We start from the raw sequence: 21,639 nt of genomic DNA on the forward strand, positions 1-21,639 counted from the left end.
TGAGGCTCCCAATTCCGATTTCCCCACAGGAGCCCTCGTAAGTTTGACAGTCGGGGACAAGTTGATTGACTTTCTGATAGGTTAGGGTGCAACATACTCTGTGGTAAACATCAAGGTGGCACAGAAAACATGTCTACCCATCTCAGTTATGGGAGTTTCTGGAGAAGTACAAAATCATCCTTTCTTACAACCTCTAGGATGCCATTTAGGGGACCTCAGCCCGAAACACAGTTTCTTATATATGCCAGCATGTCCAGTCCCTGTTTCGGGCCGAGATCTCCTTTGTAAGTTAAATGCTCAAGCAACTTTTTTGCCAGAACAGCTTGACATCAGGGTCCCAATGGAGCATGCTGTAAGCCTACAGATGGCACTCATGGGTGCCCCAGAAAAGGGGACAGAGCTCTCTCCCCCCGAGGTCTACGGAAAGGTAAGGCCAGAAGTGTGGGCCTGATGGCACCCCAGGGAAGGACAAAAATGCATGGCTAACACAAATCCTGTTAAAAAGGGGTGCTGGGACACCTAATCTAAAACAATGCCCTCTGAGTCAAGAGGCCCGAAAGGGAATGCAGCCAATTGTCAAAAAGTTTTTGAAAACAGGACTGATGATGCCTTGCAGGTCCCCATATAGTACTGCTGTCCTCCTGGTCAAAGAGCCAGACTCAACAGAGTATCACTTTGTCTAAGACTTGAGAGCTATTAATGAAATAGTCCAAGATCTGCAACCTGTTGTGCCTAGTCCATACACTCTGCTTACAACTGTTCTGGGAGAATACAGTCGGTTCTCAGTTTTGGACTCGAAAGATGCTTTTTTCTGCATTCCTATTGCAGAGGAATCAGAGCACAGCTGTTTGTTTTGAATGGCAGGACCCAAAAACACAGGTAGTCCGGTAGTATTGTTGGACAGTCCTGCCTAAAGGGTTTAAGAATTCCCCTACCTTGTTTGGGGAAATGTCGGCAGGGACCTTAGAAACTTAATATTGGATGAAGGGCTCTCACGCCAATACGTGGACGATGCGCTCATAGCAGGCCGTACTTACGATAAGTGTCTCCAAAATACCATGAGGACCCTGAACTATTTGGCCAGTCCTGGATATAAGGTCTCCCAGAGAAAGGCCCAAGTGTGTAAGCAACAAGTCATGTATCTGGGTTTTCTCATTTCCCCAGGACAGTGGCACCTTTTCCTGATAGAAAAGAGGCAGTTGCAAGTGTGGGAACACCCAAGACTCGCAGACAAGTGAGGGAGTTTCTGGGAATGACAGCGTTCTGTCAGATTTGGATCCTGAACTGTGCGCTCATAGTAAAGCCCCTCTGTGAGGCTTTAAAGGGTCACGATTTTGAGCCCCTTACTTGGACTACAGAGTGCCAAACAGTCTTTGAAACAATAAAAACAAAGTTAATCTCAGCCCCGGCTTTGGGACTACCAGGCTTAAAGAATCCTTTCATATTGCATGTCCATGGGAGACAAGGCGTAAGTCTCAGGTGTTAATTCAAACTCTGGGAAATATCCCTTGACCCGTTGCCTACTTCTCAGAACAACTAGAACAGACTGTTAAGGGATGGCCCCCTTGCCTTCAGGCTGTAGAAGCTACTTGTGACATACTTCAGGAAGCTGAGAAGTTCACCGTGGGGCAACCCACCACTGTGTATGTCCCTCACCATGTTCTTTCTTTACTGGAACAAGAAGGGGGTCATTGGCTTACTTCTGGGAGAATGGGAAAGTAGCAAGCCATTCTATGAGACAATCCCAACGTAAGACTTCAGGTCACTTCAGCCCTAAATCTAGCCACATTGCTCCCAGGTGATGCTGCACAATCCCCAGAGCATGACTGCCTACATGTCATCAAGTTAGTGTACTCTGGCAGACCAGACTTAACGGACCAACCCTTGGCAGAGCCATATATAGAGCTGCTCACTGATGGAAGCAGCTTCATGGACCAAGGTGTAGGTGGCACACTGGGTATGCGTTGGTAACTCTTGAAAAGATTGTTGTAGCAAAAGCCTTTAGTCTTTCCATTTAGGTCTGTTACTCATTTCGAGTTAATTTTTATAGATGGTGTGAGGCAGAGGTACAACTTCATTCTTTTGCATGGGAATATTCAGGTGTTCTAAAGCCATTTATTGAAAAGAGTATTAGTTTTCTGATGGAATTGTGGCACCCTTGTTGAAATTCAGTTGTCTCTAAACGTGAGGGTTTGTTTCTGGCCTCTCAGTTGTATTCCATTGTACTTTCAAGGTTTTTTTATTCTTATGATGTCTGTTCTTACACCTTAGTAGCATAGTACGATATTGTGATTTATAAGAAAGAAATACTCGGTCTTCATCCCTGTTCCTGGCACAGAGTTCCTAAAAGCCCTGCAAATTCCCAAGTAATAAGAGAGATTAAGTTGTCTTTTGTTACTCATAACAAGCCACTTCAACCATGCTTGAATTCATGTTAATGAGGTGACTTTTGGAACCCCCCCTGAGGAAGTAGGCTTGTTGCCAGGGATACCACTCAAGTCACTAGAGGGCTGTGACGTTAAGGCACACCCCTTGACCTCTAGGGAGGTGTGGGGGAGCCGGAGGTTCACTTAATTACTAATAGCAACTATTCCTACGTAATGAAGCCTCCATAAAAATCTCTGAATAGCACTGCCTCCAAACTCCCCTCCTTATTCTGACATGTGAACTTGTCTGTGACACTTTCTGGAGCCTGAGGGGAATTTCAGCCTCTGCAAACCCCTCCCCTACAGTCCCACAAGTTCAAGGTAGAGAGAGAGCAGGAGAGGACTGAGCCGGTTCCTGAGAAGGGGGAGGTCTTTAGGTTTAGTTCACCTTGACACGTCCTGAACGCTGTTGCTTGTTTCTGTAATGCTGCTATTATGGAAACTTAAGTGCAGTGAGGGAATTGAGGTGAGGATGAGTATTGCACGCTGGGGTCAACCTCCCTCCATGGCCCCATCCCATCTGGAAGCCAGAGCAGGCACCTGGGAAGAGTGGACCCTGATCCCTTCCCTTCCCCCCAGCAGGGCACAGACCGAGACCACCACCTCTCAAGAGAAAAAACATGTATTTTGGGAAAGAATGAAAATTGTGGTAGGAAGAGAAGCCGTTAGCACATAGATGATCGGTTAACGTGAGAAGAAGCAGGTTTTCTTTCCATGAACTGAACTTTTTTTGGCACTACTTTCCTCCCAGGAAAGGCATGAGAAGCGCACTCTGGCTGACCAGAGGGAACACATTTTTGAGGACATGTTGGGTGATGGCGCAGGTGGCCTGAGCCACCGGCCACCCTTGGTCCATGCTGGCAGCGTCTGACTGGGGACTCCAGTTCCCTGGGTGGGAAGGCTAACTTGTCGCCCCTGCCTGTGGTATGCCTGCTCTTGTTAAGGTAGCTGTGGTCCTTGGGGCTGGCTTGGTGCCTGTAGGCTGTATCTTTCAACACCCGTCTCTGTTCTGAAGAGGAGAGAACCCTGTGGTAGTGGGAATGCCCCTCTGCTGGGGCCTGGAGCTGTTCTGGGTGCTGATTTAACTTTGAGGCACAGAGTCCTTGGTGAAGCCCCAGTTTCTCTCTTAGGACCTGTCCAACAGCTCTTGCAATCGCACAAGGGTCGATAGCCCTGCTCTCTACAACAGGTTTGCCTTCGATTGGTTTCTGCTGGTGAGCAGTGGCTGATGCAGGCTTGCCCTTTTGAAGGGATTCTTCTATTCCTTTGCCTCTTTTATCGTGGCTGACGTACTGCCTCATTCTTTTTTGGCTTTCTGGTGAAAGCTGTCTCTTCCCTGGTGAGAGCTGGGGGTGTTTGCTCCCAAGGGACTCTCCTCTTTCCCTGACCTGAGAAGCGTGGCTCATCCCACTTGCTTGCGAAGCCTTTAGTCCTGAAGACCTTTCTTTATACTCTCCTGGTTTGGGCTTCCAATTGTCCTCCCTCCCCTCAGTCGAGGCAAACTGGCCCTTACACGGGTCCCTAACTTTTGGCTTCCTGGGTTCCTGTTGTTGCTGGTTGCTTCTCGTTTCTTCATGGTCTCCTGGTTGGAGGCTCCTAACGCACCTCCACTCCTCAGCTGGGGCAGGCATGTTGCTCTGGGTTTTTGTTTCTTCATGCTGTCCTGGTTGGGGCTTCGTGAAACCCCTCCACTCCTCAGCTGATGCGAGCATCTCCCTCTGGCTCTTCATTTCTTCATGCTCTTTTGGTTGGGGCCTCTTAAGGTCCCTCCACTCCTCAGTTGGGGCAGACATCTCACTCTGGCTTTTAAATGGGTCCTGAAGTTGTGGTGTTTTGAATTTCTGCTGGCCCCGGCTGCTCTGTTCACTCACGTTGAGGTCATATGGCACCACCTGGAAAGCTGGTGCGTCCTCACTAGCATGTTCCCTCTGGGAACTAGAAAGAGACCTGTGAGAAGCCAAGATGTCTGAAGAAAGGAGCACATCAGTGTGATGGTCTCGAAGGAGCACATTGGTGGCAAAGTCCTGGAGGCGCACGCCAATGGGATAGTCTTGAAGGAGGATGTCACTGTGAGAGTCTGGAAGGAGCTCACCAGTGGCACGGCCTTGAGCCACCTGTGTTTTAAGGCATGGCTCCTTTGGATGTTGGGCAACTGACTTTGTTGGTGGCGACAGGGTTTTCCTAGTGGCTGGAAACCCCAAGACAGTCCCATTCTCCCAGCTTCTGCCCATGAGGTTGACTGTGGGCATCTGATAAGGCAGTCTGCCCTCCTGTCCAGTCAGAGGGGCCTCTGAGGGCCCATACCTGTCACCAGGTGAAGTCTTTCCCAGGGCCCTCTGGATTTCTGTATGCTCAGGTGAGGGAACAGGGAGGGGACTCACCAGGGTGGGAACTGTTGCTTTTGTTATCGCTGTCATTCCCTGATGGGGCTGAGGTTTTCCAGAGAGCTTATTAGCAAAGTTGGCTTTTGAGTGTGCTCTAGATTGACAGGTGGCAGAGGGGGAAAAGGTGGACCTTGGAGAGGACAAGGGTTGAGCCCCACCTGGCTTGAGATTTATGGGCTCAAAGGCCTGGTTGGGTAAGCCCCACCTGTGCCTTACCCGCCAGCTTATAACATGTGCTTCCAGCATCTGCCGAATGCTTGGACTGAGGAAGGAAAGCTCACGGGAGGAGTTTGCACAGGGTTTCCAATACTTCGAGGATGCTAGATTTCTGATTTCCTCGTGAGGGTGGGGCTTATAAGAAGCATAGTTGGCAGCAAGCCAGGATTGACGCACAATCACAGGCGTCATACCTTGATTAATCTGCCTCGACTTTGTGCTCAGATGGGCTTTCAAGAATTTTTCTAGATGTTTCTGCTCTGGGCTACTGGGTAAACAGTTTCCAGAGTTACTCTTCAAGGGCCTCATCAAGTATCTTTCTGACTCCTTTTCAGAGTTTCTTTGCAGAAACTTGACTGGGAGGCTGGTCCTGGAGGAAGCTTTTGAGATCCTCCTGAGACATGGCCTTAGACCCTTGCCGAAATCCTGCCCTGGTTGGAATTGCATTTGACCCTTCCTGTGGGATCTCCTAGGGCACCTGGACCTTGTCCTCTGTCGGTCCAGTCTCCTTTTGCCTGTAAAAGCAGAGGGCTGCCAGGGTCCCTGCTTGCCCTGTGCCTGATGAGTCCCTAAAAATTGGCACTGAGAGGAGCTCAATTCCAGAGACGGAGACAGGTGGATACTGCGGGCCAGGCCCCTCTTGGTTTGCTCTTTGATGAGCCTCTTTTGAAGATGTTGCTTCTGGAGATCAGGGCCAATTAAGTCCTCATGATGAATGGAAACTGCTGACCTTCGGGCCTGAGAGCGTCCCCTGTCTGGAGGAAGGGTGAGAATGAGTTGGTTAAAGCCTTTCTGAGATCTTTTGACCACAGAGGGTGAAGGCTCCCCACTTTTCAGTTGCTTCTGCAACAAGGGGCATTTCAGACATTGAGTTTCAGTGGGGATAAAATATAGTGTCTTGTTCTGAAAGGTAGGACAGTCTAGTCCACAGGTACTCATCTGGGGTGGAGAATAAGGTGGTCTGGATAGGAGAGAAGATGGGAGGTAGAGCTGGGCCTGGATCTGAGCCAGAGGTGGGGGCTGGCAGGGAGGCAAGTTTTGAGTGAAAGGCTGGGGTGGGACCCCCGGGCAGGGCAAGACTGGGGCCTGGGAAGCACCTAAAGGTATTCCAGGTTGAATTGAAACTGAAAAGCCATGAGAAACTCCACTGAATAAAACAAAGGGTGCCTGCTGTTGAGCAGAGCTCCGAACAGCCAGCAGGGCCTCGCTGTGCAGAGAGGGGAGACCCCAGTAGAGCTGGCTGTATTTCTGTTCCAAGTGGTCCCTCAAGACCTCGGAGTGTAAGAGCTGCTGAGGACCAGGTAGCCGCTCTAGCTGCTCTGTTTTGTCTTTCATGTTCCAGAAAGATTGAGGGGTTGTGTTGTGCTGCTCAGCACCCAGTGATTTCCACATATTCCCTGACGTGTTCAGGTGGTAGTCTGAGCTCATTTGTTCTGAGAATGACCCATCCTTTTCTTTCTCCTTACAAGTGTTTAGTTTTACTTTCTTGGTGACTAGAAGCTCCAGCAGCTTCTGGACTTCAGGGTTGACAAATAAGGGGCTACCAGTCTCTACCTGCTTGTCTGTGGGCCCTCCCGAGAACGGGGCCCCTGGTGGCTGGTGGGACAGGTGTTCTTGCCAGGACTTACTCTGTGATGAGGTGGGGAAGAACAAGGCCTTGGTAATCTTCCACCAGAAGGACAGGAACAAAATGTGATAGCATGCGAGGCCAAGACTCAAGATGGCTGCAGTGGTAGATGGCAAAAAAGAATTACCTGGAGGTGAGCTCTTTGCAACAGTGCCAAGGGTGACTCTCTTCAAGTTGGATTGGTCTTGAGGTTCTGTTGACAGGCTGGACGCCACAGGTAAAGAGCCCTGGGTCAGAGGAACCAGGGCAGCTGATGGGCACACGGCAGGAGCATCGTCTTCTGCAGGTTCCCTGCAGGGCTGGTGGGCTGCAGCAGGCGCTGCTTTGCCCACCTCACCGAGGGGGTCTTGACAGGAGAGCTGATGGAAGCCGCCCTTGTGAGGGAGCTTGTCCAGGTGGCTGCAGGAGACATGAGGCACAAGCTGCAGCCAGGAGCCCCCAGGGCCAGGAGGGCTGGGCAGGGCAGGCAGGGGTGGGCCCCTGTGGCCCCACGGCCCTCCACGGCCCCCGTGCTGACTTCACAGTGCTTCTGCTGTCCCTCACCCCGGGGCTTTAGACGTACGCTGTCCTCAGGGCTCCCCCTCGCATTTCAGCCCCAGGCTCCCTGCAGCCCAGGTGTCACACCATAGGCTTTGGGTGGAAGAAGAACCCAGGAGAGAAGGGAAAGATTCTTTACCTTTGCAGAAGTGAAATCAGGTCCCGAGCCTTTTCCAGCTCTTTCAGGGAATTTCTGCAAGCTGGAAATCAGCAGAGTGGGTCACGGTGGTGAAGGCAAGGGCCTAGGGGGTCTCACAGGAGGCTGAGTGCAGTGTCCCTTTAAGGGGACACCATTGGGAGATTGCAGCCCAGGCACCAGCGTCCAAAGCCACATGATCCCTGACAGCGATGGCGAAGCTCATGAAAGGGTTTATCATTTACAAAGTACTTCCATATCCATTACCCCTTGCCGTCCTCACATCCTCCATGTGGGGGAGAATGGGCAGGGGTCACCTTACAGAGGAATCTGAGCAAAGTTAAACAACTTGTCCACGGTTGGACCTGGAGGTCCCACCTCCCAACCCAGGCGCTATTGGTCCGCTGTAGCCCACACACCCCTGCTGGGCCACACCCTTTTCCAGGCCCCTCACCACTTCATTGTGCACATGGAATCTGGGAGGTATCTGGGTTGTTCTGCTCTCCTTCCCAGGAGCCTCCCTGAGGGTTCTGTTTCTTGAGGGACAGGCCCTGCCACTGGCCTCCTCGGAGCCTGTGGAGCTGGGCCCTCAGGGCTGAGAGAGATGGGGGCTAACCCTCGGGGCACACAGGGATGAATGGCACAACTTACCTTTCACAGCTCTCTTTTTCTCGTTAATCTTGCGTCTCCCCTTCGGCTCCATTTGATGCTGAGAGACAGAACAAATGAGGACCTGGGACCCAATTCTCACTCGCCCCTCTCTAGACAAGCATCAGACACTCAGTGTCCATGACATAATATGACTTTCTACGTTTAACTAACAGAGCTCTGTGGTTTTTCTTTCCTTTCACTCATTTTTTTTTTAACATCTTTATTGGGGTATAATTGCTTTACAATGGTCTGTTAGTTTCTGTTTTATAACAAAGCGAATCAGTTATACATATACATGTGTTCCCATATGTCTTCCCTCTTGCGTCTCCCTCCCTCCCACCCTACCTATCCCCCCCTCTCCCCCAGGCTGTCACAAAGCACCAAGCCAATACCCCTGTGCCATGCGGCTGCTTCCCACTAGCTATCTACCTTACGTTTGTTACTTTTCACTCATTTTTAAAGAGGATAAAAATATTTTCTGTTTTCCTTCTCTGAAGAACATAAAGAAGGATTTTCAATGTGAGATTCACCCTGGATTTCTTTCGTCACTGTTCCTCTGCTCAAAAAACACACACATTCTCTCTGAACTACGGATTCATTCTGAGCTCCAACAGGTGCTTCCCAAGGCCAGGGCCACTCCAGCGCCGGCTCTGAGGCTCTCAGGGCCTCAGCACTGCCAGCAGATCAGCCCTCATCCGAGACACCTGTTCACAGCTGGTGATCCAGTGCTCATGGGCCTGTCCTCTGGCTGAGATTGAACTCGGTATCCAGTCCTCGACCTCTGGTCACTGTGTGTGAGACTTGCCCTGGAGCCCTCTACCATACCTGGGCGACTGGTCTGAGAGCTTTGGTTAGAAATCCTAGTGTTCACTCTATCCCCTGCCCAGACTGGCTTGTCCTTACAGGGATGATGTTGTATACTTGAGAATAGATGTCCTATTCTTTCCCATCTCAGGAGTCTCTGTAGTTGACTGAGAAAAGTGGAAATAACGATAGAAAAGAAGAGAGGATCTTGTGCTTGTGGGTCTGGCCCAAGGGTTCCTTACCTTCCTGATGTTTTCTTGTTTCCTGGGAGGTGGTGAAGAGACATTATTCTCGAGGTAGTGGAGTAACAGGAAATAGAGCCCCAGTCCACACAGGAAGGCTAGGATGATGTCACTCACACAGAGAGTGCAACTGGAGTACTGCCAAGTATCAAAAGTGCTTTTCAGAGAAAAGAGAGCATTCTCCATTATCTGAATCACACGGCTGCCAGCAGGCAACTGAGCACAGGGCATGTACTTGGAGACTAAAGCCCTAGGCCTTTATCATAGAGCTGTGGTTTGGTCACAAAGGGCTCCTGAGGGTGTGGGAGGGAGTAATAGAGGAGGAGGCTGTACCACGGCCCCTCCCTAAACATCCGCCCCACAGCTCTATCCCTCCACCCTCATGGGTCTTCTAGACCTTAGTCAATTTTCTATTCGTTCCACCTGGAAATCACATTTTTCCGGGTTCCTCAGATCTCTTGGGGATCTCGGCTTGAACCCACCATTTTCATAGCCTTTGAAACTCTGAAATTCTCCCAGGATTTTGGCCGTTTCCCAGTGACTTATACTCTCAGAATCTCCTTTGTTCACAATTCCATCGTTTTTTCATCTCGCATATTTACATTTCAGTTCTCAACTTCAGATTTGTTTAATTAGAAAAACCATAGCCCTCCTTGCTGAGAGGACCCCCTACATATGACTGAACCTTTCACGTCCATCTTTGCTACTCACCATCTCTCTCGGGAAGACGTTCACACTCTTATGAACATGATGCTTCCTGGAGATGAGAGAAGGACGGTCATTGACAGGACTAGAGAGGAAGCACACCAGCTTCATCTAGCAGATCCAGATGGAACTCCAGAAGTAAATCTGACGGTTCCTACTGCTGAGCCTGACTGGGCTCCTAATAATGGAGATATGCCACACCTAGAGCATTATACGACGTGTGTCTCATCTTTGAAAGGGGATACCCTAGGCAAAAGAGCTTAAACAAAATTCAGGAGATACACCAAAATCCCCATGAGGATTCATCAGAGTCTCTAGAAAGACTTTATCAAGCTTAGAGGCTCCACGCGGATACAGACCCCGAGGCCCCCGAAAATACGGTAAATATGACCTTCATTGGGCAAAGCGCCCCAGATATAAGAAGAAAATTACCAAAGTTAGATGGTGCATTTGGAATGAACCCTTCTCAGTTAGTAGATGTTGCTTTTAAAGTGTTCAACAACGGGGAACAACGACAGAAGTAAGAGGATGCAAGATGGAACACAGCTTTTCTGGCAGCAGCATTGGATTCCTGGAAGGCGATTAACCTGAAGAGAGGTAAGCCGCCATTGGGGAAGGAACAATGTGTTTACTATAAAGAGGAAGGGCGTTGGAAAAAACATTGCCCTAAGCTAAAAACTAAGAAAGAAAACAACAAAAGAAAGATGGGAGCCTCTCATATGGTCGACAGATGAATGAAGAGGCCCGGGGGCTTCCTTGGACTTGAGGCTCCCAATTCCGATTTCCCCACAGGAGCCCTCGTAAGTTTGACAGTCGGGGACAAGTTGATTGACTTTCTGATAGGTTAGGGTGCAACATACTCTGTGGTAAACATCAAGGTGGCACAGAAAACATGTCTACCCATCTCAGTTATGGGAGTTTCTGGAGAAGTACAAAATCATCCTTTCTTACAACCTCTAGGATGCCATTTAGGGGACCTCAGCCCGAAACACAGTTTCTTATATATGCCAGCATGTCCAGTCCCTGTTTCGGGCCGAGATCTCCTTTGTAAGTTAAATGCTCAAGCAACTTTTTTGCCAGAACAGCTTGACATCAGGGTCCCAATGGAGCATGCTGTAAGCCTACAGATGGCACTCATGGGTGCCCCAGAAAAGGGGACAGAGCTCTCTCCCCCCGAGGTCTACGGAAAGGTAAGGCCAGAAGTGTGGGCCTGATGGCACCCCAGGGAAGGACAAAAATGCATGGCTAACACAAATCCTGTTAAAAAGGGGTGCTGGGACACCTAATCTAAAACAATGCCCTCTGAGTCAAGAGGCCCGAAAGGGAATGCAGCCAATTGTCAAAAAGTTTTTGAAAACAGGACTGATGATGCCTTGCAGGTCCCCATATAGTACTGCTGTCCTCCTGGTCAAAGAGCCAGACTCAACAGAGTATCACTTTGTCTAAGACTTGAGAGCTATTAATGAAATAGTCCAAGATCTGCAACCTGTTGTGCCTAGTCCATACACTCTGCTTACAACTGTTCTGGGAGAATACAGTCGGTTCTCAGTTTTGGACTCGAAAGATGCTTTTTTCTGCATTCCTATTGCAGAGGAATCAGAGCACAGCTGTTTGTTTTGAATGGCAGGACCCAAAAACACAGGTAGTCCGGTAGTATTGTTGGACAGTCCTGCCTAAAGGGTTTAAGAATTCCCCTACCTTGTTTGGGGAAATGTCGGCAGGGACCTTAGAAACTTAATATTGGATGAAGGGCTCTCACGCCAATACGTGGACGATGCGCTCATAGCAGGCCGTACTTACGATAAGTGTCTCCAAAATACCATGAGGACCCTGAACTATTTGGCCAGTCCTGGATATAAGGTCTCCCAGAGAAAGGCCCAAGTGTGTAAGCAACAAGTCATGTATCTGGGTTTTCTCATTTCCCCAGGACAGTGGCACCTTTTCCTGATAGAAAAGAGGCAGTTGCAAGTGTGGGAACACCCAAGACTCGCAGACAAGTGAGGGAGTTTCTGGGAATGACAGCGTTCTGTCAGATTTGGATCCTGAACTGTGCGCTCATAGTAAAGCCCCTCTGTGAGGCTTTAAAGGGTCACGATTTTGAGCCCCTTACTTGGACTACAGAGTGCCAAACAGTCTTTGAAACAATAAAAACAAAGTTAATCTCAGCCCCGGCTTTGGGACTACCAGGCTTAAAGAATCCTTTCATATTGCATGTCCATGGGAGACAAGGCGTAAGTCTCAGGTGTTAATTCAAACTCTGGGAAATATCCCTTGACCCGTTGCCTACTTCTCAGAACAACTAGAACAGACTGTTAAGGGATGGCCCCCTTGCCTTCAGGCTGTAGAAGCTACTTGTGACATACTTCAGGAAGCTGAGAAGTTCACCGTGGGGCAACCCACCACTGTGTATGTCCCTCACCATGTTCTTTCTTTACTGGAACAAGAAGGGGGTCATTGGCTTACTTCTGGGAGAATGGGAAAGTAGCAAGCCATTCTATGAGACAATCCCAACGTAAGACTTCAGGTCACTTCAGCCCTAAATCTAGCCACATTGCTCCCAGGTGATGCTGCACAATCCCCAGAGCATGACTGCCTACATGTCATCAAGTTAGTGTACTCTGGCAGACCAGACTTAACGGACCAACCCTTGGCAGAGCCATATATAGAGCTGCTCACTGATGGAAGCAGCTTCATGGACCAAGGTGTAGGTGGCACACTGGGTATGCGTTGGTAACTCTTGAAAAGATTGTTGTAGCAAAAGCCTTTAGTCTTTCCATTTAGGTCTGTTACTCATTTCGAGTTAATTTTTATAGATGGTGTGAGGCAGAGGTACAACTTCATTCTTTTGCATGGGAATATTCAGGTGTTCTAAAGCCATTTATTGAAAAGAGTATTAGTTTTCTGATGGAATTGTGGCACCCTTGTTGAAATTCAGTTGTCTCTAAACGTGAGGGTTTGTTTCTGGCCTCTCAGTTGTATTCCATTGTACTTTCAAGGTTTTTTTATTCTTATGATGTCTGTTCTTACACCTTAGTAGCATAGTACGATATTGTGATTTATAAGAAAGAAATACTCGGTCTTCATCCCTGTTCCTGGCACAGAGTTCCTAAAAGCCCTGCAAATTCCCAAGTAATAAGAGAGATTAAGTTGTCTTTTGTTACTCATAACAAGCCACTTCAACCATGCTTGAATTCATGTTAATGAGGTGACTTTTGGAACCCCCCCTGAGGAAGTAGGCTTGTTGCCAGGGATACCACTCAAGTCACTAGAGGGCTGTGACGTTAAGGCACACCCCTTGACCTCTAGGGAGGTGTGGGGGAGCCGGAGGTTCACTTAATTACTAATAGCAACTATTCCTACGTAATGAAGCCTCCATAAAAATCTCTGAATAGCACTGCCTCCAAACTCCCCTCCTTATTCTGACATGTGAACTTGTCTGTGACACTTTCTGGAGCCTGAGGGGAATTTCAGCCTCTGCAAACCCCTCCCCTACAGTCCCACAAGTTCAAGGTAGAGAGAGAGCAGGAGAGGACTGAGCCGGTTCCTGAGAAGGGGGAGGTCTTTAGGTTTAGTTCACCTTGACACGTCCTGAACGCTGTTGCTTGTTTCTGTAATGCTGCTATTATGGAAACTTAAGTGCAGTGAGGGAATTGAGGTGAGGATGAGTATTGCACGCTGGGGTCAACCTCCCTCCATGGCCCCATCCCATCTGGAAGCCAGAGCAGGCACCTGGGAAGAGTGGACCCTGATCCCTTCCCTTCCCCCCAGCAGGGCACAGACCGAGACCACCACCTCTCAAGAGAAAAAACATGTATTTTGGGAAAGAATGAAAATTGTGGTAGGAAGAGAAGCCGTTAGCACATAGATGATCGGTTAACGTGAGAAGAAGCAGGTTTTCTTTCCATGAACTGAACTTTTTTTGGCACTACTTTCCTCCCAGGAAAGGCATGAGAAGCGCACTCTGGCTGACCAGAGGGAACACATTTTTGAGGACATGTTGGGTGATGGCGCAGGTGGCCTGAGCCACCGGCCACCCTTGGTCCATGCTGGCAGCGTCTGACTGGGGACTCCAGTTCCCTGGGTGGGAAGGCTAACTTGTCGCCCCTGCCTGTGGTATGCCTGCTCTTGTTAAGGTAGCTGTGGTCCTTGGGGCTGGCTTGGTGCCTGTAGGCTGTATCTTTCAACACCCGTCTCTGTTCTGAAGAGGAGAGAACCCTGTGGTAGTGGGAATGCCCCTCTGCTGGGGCCTGGAGCTGTTCTGGGTGCTGATTTAACTTTGAGGCACAGAGTCCTTGGTGAAGCCCCAGTTTCTCTCTTAGGACCTGTCCAACAGCTCTTGCAATCGCACAAGGGTCGATAGCCCTGCTCTCTACAACAGGTTTGCCTTCGATTGGTTTCTGCTGGTGAGCAGTGGCTGATGCAGGCTTGCCCTTTTGAAGGGATTCTTCTATTCCTTTGCCTCTTTTATCGTGGCTGACGTACTGCCTCATCCTTTTTTGGCTTTCTGGTGAAAGCTGTCTCTTCCCTGGTGAGAGCTGGGGGTGTTTGCTCCCAAGGGACTCTCCTCTTTCCCTGACCTGAGAAGCGTGGCTCATCCCACTTGCTTGCGAAGCCTTTAGTCCTGAAGACCTTTCTTTATACTCTCCTGGTTTGGGCTTCCAATTGTCCTCCCTCCCCTCAGTCGAGGCAAACTGGCCCTTACACGGGTCCCTAACTTTTGGCTTCCTGGGTTCCTGTTGTTGCTGGTTGCTTCTCGTTTCTTCATGGTCTCCTGGTTGGAGGCTCCTAACGCACCTCCACTCCTCAGCTGGGGCAGGCATGTTGCTCTGGGTTTTTGTTTCTTCATGCTGTCCTGGTTGGGGCTTTGTGAAACCCCTCCACTCCTCAGCTGATGCGAGCATCTCCCTCTGGCTCTTCATTTCTTCATGCTCTTTTGGTTGGGGCCTCTTAAGGTCCCTCCACTCCTCAGTTGGGGCAGACATCTCACTCTGGCTTTTAAATGGGTCCTGAAGTTGTGGTGTTTTGAATTTCTGCTGGCCCCGGCTGCTCTGTTCACTCACGTTGAGGTCATATGGCACCACCTGGAAAGCTGGTGCGTCCTCACTAGCATGTTCCCTCTGGGAACTAGAAAGAGACCTGTGAGAAGCCAAGATGTCTGAAGAAAGGAGCACATCAGTGTGATGGTCTCGAAGGAGCACATTGGTGGCAAAGTCCTGGAGGCGCACGCCAATGGGATAGTCTTGAAGGAGGATGTCACTGTGAGAGTCTGGAAGGAGCTCACCAGTGGCACGGCCTTGAGCCACCTGTGTTTTAAGGCATGGCTCCTTTGGATGTTGGGCAACTGACTTTGTTGGTGGCGACAGGGTTTTCCTAGTGGCTGGAAACCCCAAGACAGTCCCATTCTCCCAGCTTCTGCCCATGAGGTTGACTGTGGGCATCTGATAAGGCAGTCTGCCCTCCTGTCCAGTCAGAGGGGCCTCTGAGGGCCCATACCTGTCACCAGGTGAAGTCTTTCCCAGGGCCCTCTGGATTTCTGTATGCTCAGGTGAGGGAACAGGGAGGGGACTCACCAGGGTGGGAACTGTTGCTTTTGTTATCGCTGTCATTCCCTGATGGGGCTGAGGTTTTCCAGAGAGCTTATTAGCAAAGTTGGCTTTTGAGTGTGCTCTAGATTGACAGGTGGCAGAGGGGGAAAAGGTGGACCTTGGAGAGGACAAGGGTTGAGCCCCACCTGGCTTGAGATTTATGGGCTCAAAGGCCTGGTTGGGTAAGCCCCACCTGTGCCTTACCCGCCAGCTTATAACATGTGCTTCCAGCATCTGCCGAATGCTTGGACTGAGGAAGGAAAGCTCACGGGAGGAGTTTGCACAGGGTTTCCAATACTTCGAGGATGCTAGATTTCTGATTTCCTCGTGAGGGTGGGGCTTATAAGAAGCATAGTTGGCAGCAAGCCAGGATTGACGCACAATCACAGGCGTCATACCTTGATTAATCTGCCTCGACTTTGTGCTCAGATGGGCTTTCAAGAATTTTTCTAGATGTTTCTGCTCTGGGCTACTGGGTAAACAGTTTCCAGAGTTACTCTTCAAGGGCCTCATCAAGTATCTTTCTGACTCCTTTTCAGAGTTTCTTTGCAGAAACTTGACTGGGAGGCTGGTCCTGGAGGAAGCTTTTGAGATCCTCCTGAGACATGGCCTTAGACCCTTGCCGAAATCCTGCCCTGGTTGGAATTGCATTTGACCCTTCCTGTGGGATCTCCTAGGGCACCTGGACCTTGTCCTCTGTCGGTCCAGTCTCCTTTTGCCTGTAAAAGCAGAGGGCTGCCAGGGTCCCTGCTTGCCCTGTGCCTGATGAGTCCCTAAAAATTGGCACTGAGAGGAGCTCAATTCCAGAGACGGAGACAGGTGGATACTGCGGGCCAGGCCCCTCTTGGTTTGCTCTTTGATGAGCCTCTTTTGAAGATGTTGCTTCTGGAGATCAGGGCCAATTAAGTCCTCATGATGAATGGAAACTGCTGACCTTCGGGCCTGAGAGCGTCCCCTGTCTGGAGGAAGGGTGAGAATGAGTTGGTTAAAGCCTTTCTGAGATCTTTTGACCACAGAGGGTGAAGGCTCCCCACTTTTCAGTTGCTTCTGCAACAAGGGGCATTTCAGACATTGAGTTTCAGTGGGGATAAAATATAGTGTCTTGTTCTGAAAGGTAGGACAGTCTAGTCCACAGGTACTCATCTGGGGTGGAGAATAAGGTGGTCTGGATAGGAGAGAAGATGGGAGGTAGAGCTGGGCCTGGATCTGAGCCAGAGGTGGGGGCTGGCAGGGAGGCAAGTTTTGAGTGAAAGGCTGGGGTGGGACCCCCGGGCAGGGCAAGACTGGGGCCTGGGAAGCACCTAAAGGTATTCCAGGTTGAATTGAAACTGAAAAGCCATGAGAAACTCCACTGAATAAAACAAAGGGTGCCTGCTGTTGAGCAGAGCTCCGAACAGCCAGCAGGGCCTCGCTGTGCAGAGAGGGGAGACCCCAGTAGAGCTGGCTGTATTTCTGTTCCAAGTGGTCCCTCAAGACCTCGGAGTGTAAGAGCTGCTGAGGACCAGGTAGCCGCTCTAGCTGCTCTGTTTTGTCTTTCATGTTCCAGAAAGATTGAGGGGTTGTGTTGTGCTGCTCAGCACCCAGTGATTTCCACATATTCCCTGACGTGTTCAGGTGGTAGTCTGAGCTCATTTGTTCTGAGAATGACCCATCCTTTTCTTTCTCCTTACAAGTGTTTAGTTTTACTTTCTTGGTGACTAGAAGCTCCAGCAGCTTCTGGACTTCAGGGTTGACAAATAAGGGGCTACCAGTCTCTACCTGCTTGTCTGTGGGCCCTCCCGAGAACGGGGCCCCTGGTGGCTGGTGGGACAGGTGTTCTTGCCAGGACTTACTCTGTGATGAGGTGGGGAAGAACAAGGCCTTGGTAATCTTCCACCAGAAGGACAGGAACAAAATGTGATAGCATGCGAGGCCAAGACTCAAGATGGCTGCAGTGGTAGATGGCAAAAAAGAATTACCTGGAGGTGAGCTCTTTGCAACAGTGCCAAGGGTGACTCTCTTCAAGTTGGATTGGTCTTGAGGTTCTGTTGACAGGCTGGACGCCACAGGTAAAGAGCCCTGGGTCAGAGGAACCAGGGCAGCTGATGGGCACACGGCAGGAGCATCGTCTTCTGCAGGTTCCCTGCAGGGCTGGTGGGCTGCAGCAGGCGCTGCTTTGCCCACCTCACCGAGGGGGTCTTGACAGGAGAGCTGATGGAAGCCGCCCTTGTGAGGGAGCTTGTCCAGGTGGCTGCAGGAGACATGAGGCACAAGCTGCAGCCAGGAGCCCCCAGGGCCAGGAGGGCTGGGCAGGGCAGGCAGGGGTGGGCCCCTGTGGCCCCACGGCCCTCCACGGCCCCCGTGCTGACTTCACAGTGCTTCTGCTGTCCCTCACCCCGGGGCTTTAGACGTACGCTGTCCTCAGGGCTCCCCCTCGCATTTCAGCCCCAGGCTCCCTGCAGCCCAGGTGTCACACCATAGGCTTTGGGTGGAAGAAGAACCCAGGAGAGAAGGGAAAGATTCTTTACCTTTGCAGAAGTGAAATCAGGTCCCGAGCCTTTTCCAGCTCTTTCAGGGAATTTCTGCAAGCTGGAAATCAGCAGAGTGGGTCACGGTGGTGAAGGCAAGGGCCTAGGGGGTCTCACAGGAGGCTGAGTGCAGTGTCCCTTTAAGGGGACACCATTGGGAGATTGCAGCCCAGGCACCAGCGTCCAAAGCCACATGATCCCTGACAGCGATGGCGAAGCTCATGAAAGGGTTTATCATTTACAAAGTACTTCCATATCCATTACCCCTTGCCGTCCTCACATCCTCCATGTGGGGGAGAATGGGCAGGGGTCACCTTACAGAGGAATCTGAGCAAAGTTAAACAACTTGTCCACGGTTGGACCTGGAGGTCCCACCTCCCAACCCAGGCGCTATTGGTCCGCTGTAGCCCACACACCCCTGCTGGGCCACACCCTTTTCCAGGCCCCTCACCACTTCATTGTGCACATGGAATCTGGGAGGTATCTGGGTTGTTCTGCTCTCCTTCCCAGGAGCCTCCCTGAGGGTTCTGTTTCTTGAGGGACAGGCCCTGCCACTGGCCTCCTCGGAGCCTGTGGAGCTGGGCCCTCAGGGCTGAGAGAGATGGGGGCTAACCCTCGGGGCACACAGGGATGAATGGCACAACTTACCTTTCACAGCTCTCTTTTTCTCGTTAATCTTGCGTCTCCCCTTCGGCTCCATTTGATGCTGAGAGACAGAACAAATGAGGACCTGGGACCCAATTCTCACTCGCCCCTCTCTAGACAAGCATCAGACACTCAGTGTCCATGACATAATATGACTTTCTACGTTTAACTAACAGAGCTCTGTGGTTTTTCTTTCCTTTCACTCATTTTTTTTTTAACATCTTTATTGGGGTATAATTGCTTTACAATGGTCTGTTAGTTTCTGTTTTATAACAAAGCGAATCAGTTATACATATACATGTGTTCCCATATGTCTTCCCTCTTGCGTCTCCCTCCCTCCCACCCTACCTATCCCCCCCTCTCCCCCAGGCTGTCACAAAGCACCAAGCCAATACCCCTGTGCCATGCGGCTGCTTCCCACTAGCTATCTACCTTACGTTTGTTACTTTTCACTCATTTTTAAAGAGGATAAAAATATTTTCTGTTTTCCTTCTCTGAAGAACATAAAGAAGGATTTTCAATGTGAGATTCACCCTGGATTTCTTTCGTCACTGTTCCTCTGCTCAAAAAACACACACATTCTCTCTGAACTACGGATTCATTCTGAGCTCCAACAGGTGCTTCCCAAGGCCAGGGCCACTCCAGCGCCGGCTCTGAGGCTCTCAGGGCCTCAGCACTGCCAGCAGATCAGCCCTCATCCGAGACACCTGTTCACAGCTGGTGATCCAGTGCTCATGGGCCTGTCCTCTGGCTGAGATTGAACTCGGTATCCAGTCCTCGACCTCTGGTCACTGTGTGTGAGACTTGCCCTGGAGCCCTCTACCATACCTGGGCGACTGGTCTGAGAGCTTTGGTTAGAAATCCTAGTGTTCACTCTATCCCCTGCCCAGACTGGCTTGTCCTTACAGGGATGATGTTGTATACTTGAGAATAGATGTCCTATTCTTTCCCATCTCAGGAGTCTCTGTAGTTGACTGAGAAAAGTGGAAATAACGATAGAAAAGAAGAGAGGATCTTGTGCTTGTGGGTCTGGCCCAAGGGTTCCTTACCTTCCTGATGTTTTCTTGTTTCCTGGGAGGTGGTGAAGAGACATTATTCTCGAGGTAGTGGAGTAACAGGAAATAGAGCCCCAGTCCACACAGGAAGGCTAGGATGATGTCACTCACACAGAGAGTGCAACTGGAGTACTGCCAAGTATCAAAAGTGCTTTTCAGAGAAAAGAGAGCATTCTCCATTATCTGAATCACACGGCTGCCAGCAGGCAACTGAGCACAGGGCATGTACTTGGAGACTAAAGCCCTAGGCCTTTATCATAGAGCTGTGGTTTGGTCACAAAGGGCTCCTGAGGGTGTGGGAGGGAGTAATAGAGGAGGAGGCTGTACCACGGCCCCTCCCTAAACATCCGCCCCACAGCTCTATCCCTCCACCCTCATGGGTCTTCTAGACCTTAGTCAATTTTCTATTCGTTCCACCTGGAAATCACATTTTTCCGGGTTCCTCAGATCTCTTGGGGATCTCGGCTTGAACCCACCATTTTCATAGCCTTTGAAACTCTGAAATTCTCCCAGGATTTTGGCCGTTTCCCAGTGACTTATACTCTCAGAATCTCCTTTGTTCACAATTCCATCGTTTTTTCATCTCGCATATTTACATTTCAGTTCTCAACTTCAGATTTGTTTAATTAGAAAAACCATAGCCCTCCTTGCTGAGAGGACCCCCTACATATGACTGAACCTTTCACGTCCATCTTTGCTACTCACCATCTCTCTCGGGAAGACGTTCACACTCTTATGAACATGATGCTTCCTGGAGATGAGAGAAGGACGGTCATTGACAGGACTAGAGAGGAAGCACACCAGCTTCATCTAGCAGATCCAGATGGAACTCCAGAAGTAAATCTGACGGTTCCTACTGCTGAGCCTGACTGGGCTCCTAATAATGGAGATATGCCACACCTAGAGCATTATACGACGTGTGTCTCATCTTTGAAAGGGGATACCCTAGGCAAAAGAGCTTAAACAAAATTCAGGAGATACACCAAAATCCCCATGAGGATTCATCAGAGTCTCTAGAAAGACTTTATCAAGCTTAGAGGCTCCACGCGGATACAGACCCCGAGGCCCCCGAAAATACGGTAAATATGACCTTCATTGGGCAAAGCGCCCCAGATATAAGAAGAAAATTACCAAAGTTAGATGGTGCATTTGGAATGAACCCTTCTCAGTTAGTAGATGTTGCTTTTAAAGTGTTCAACAACGGGGAACAACGACAGAAGTAAGAGGATGCAAGATGGAACACAGCTTTTCTGGCAGCAGCATTGGATTCCTGGAAGGCGATTAACCTGAAGAGAGGTAAGCCGCCATTGGGGAAGGAACAATGTGTTTACTATAAAGAGGAAGGGCGTTGGAAAAAACATTGCCCTAAGCTAAAAACTAAGAAAGAAAACAACAAAAGAAAGATGGGAGCCTCTCATATGGTCGACAGATGAATGAAGAGGCCCGGGGGCTTCCTTGGACTTGAGGCTCCCAATTCCGATTTCCCCACAGGAGCCCTCGTAAGTTTGACAGTCGGGGACAAGTTGATTGACTTTCTGATAGGTTAGGGTGCAACATACTCTGTGGTAAACATCAAGGTGGCACAGAAAACATGTCTACCCATCTCAGTTATGGGAGTTTCTGGAGAAGTACAAAATCATCCTTTCTTACAACCTCTAGGATGCCATTTAGGGGACCTCAGCCCGAAACACAGTTTCTTATATATGCCAGCATGTCCAGTCCCTGTTTCGGGCCGAGATCTCCTTTGTAAGTTAAATGCTCAAGCAACTTTTTTGCCAGAACAGCTTGACATCAGGGTCCCAATGGAGCATGCTGTAAGCCTACAGATGGCACTCATGGGTGCCCCAGAAAAGGGGACAGAGCTCTCTCCCCCCGAGGTCTACGGAAAGGTAAGGCCAGAAGTGTGGGCCTGATGGCACCCCAGGGAAGGACAAAAATGCATGGCTAACACAAATCCTGTTAAAAAGGGGTGCTGGGACACCTAATCTAAAACAATGCCCTCTGAGTCAAGAGGCCCGAAAGGGAATGCAGCCAATTGTCAAAAAGTTTTTGAAAACAGGACTGATGATGCCTTGCAGGTCCCCATATAGTACTGCTGTCCTCCTGGTCAAAGAGCCAG

General features: G+C 49.9%; 2 protein-coding genes across 2 annotated transcripts; both read right to left on the reverse strand.

The window, feature by feature from the left end:
- Window positions 1-3,091: 3,091 nt before the first annotated feature.
- On the reverse strand, window positions 3,092-9,839 carry LOC149748875 (spermatogenesis-associated protein 31E1-like). The gene is made up of 4 exons (XM_089912609.1): window positions 9,735-9,839; window positions 7,978-8,035; window positions 7,330-7,390; window positions 3,092-7,172 (listed from the first exon to the last, which is right to left on the reverse strand). Exons 1-4 carry the CDS (start codon window positions 9,837-9,839, stop codon window positions 3,092-3,094), a joined length of 4,305 nt encoding a protein of 1,434 aa, XP_089768735.1.
- Window positions 9,840-13,582: 3,743 nt separating this feature from the next.
- Window positions 13,583-20,330, reverse strand: LOC149748876 (spermatogenesis-associated protein 31E1-like). Its single transcript, XM_089912610.1, has 4 exons — window positions 20,226-20,330; window positions 18,469-18,526; window positions 17,821-17,881; window positions 13,583-17,663 (listed from the first exon to the last, which is right to left on the reverse strand). Exons 1-4 carry the CDS (start codon window positions 20,328-20,330, stop codon window positions 13,583-13,585), a joined length of 4,305 nt encoding a protein of 1,434 aa, XP_089768736.1.
- Between the last annotated feature and the right edge of the window lie 1,309 nt (window positions 20,331-21,639).

The sequence above is a fragment of the Delphinapterus leucas genome, chromosome 6 (genome assembly GCF_059928025.1).
Source record: "Delphinapterus leucas isolate spDelLeu-1000000601 "Yukka" chromosome 6, BTC_Dleu_Yukka2, whole genome shotgun sequence".
Taxonomy (NCBI): domain Eukaryota; kingdom Metazoa; phylum Chordata; class Mammalia; order Artiodactyla; family Monodontidae; genus Delphinapterus; species Delphinapterus leucas.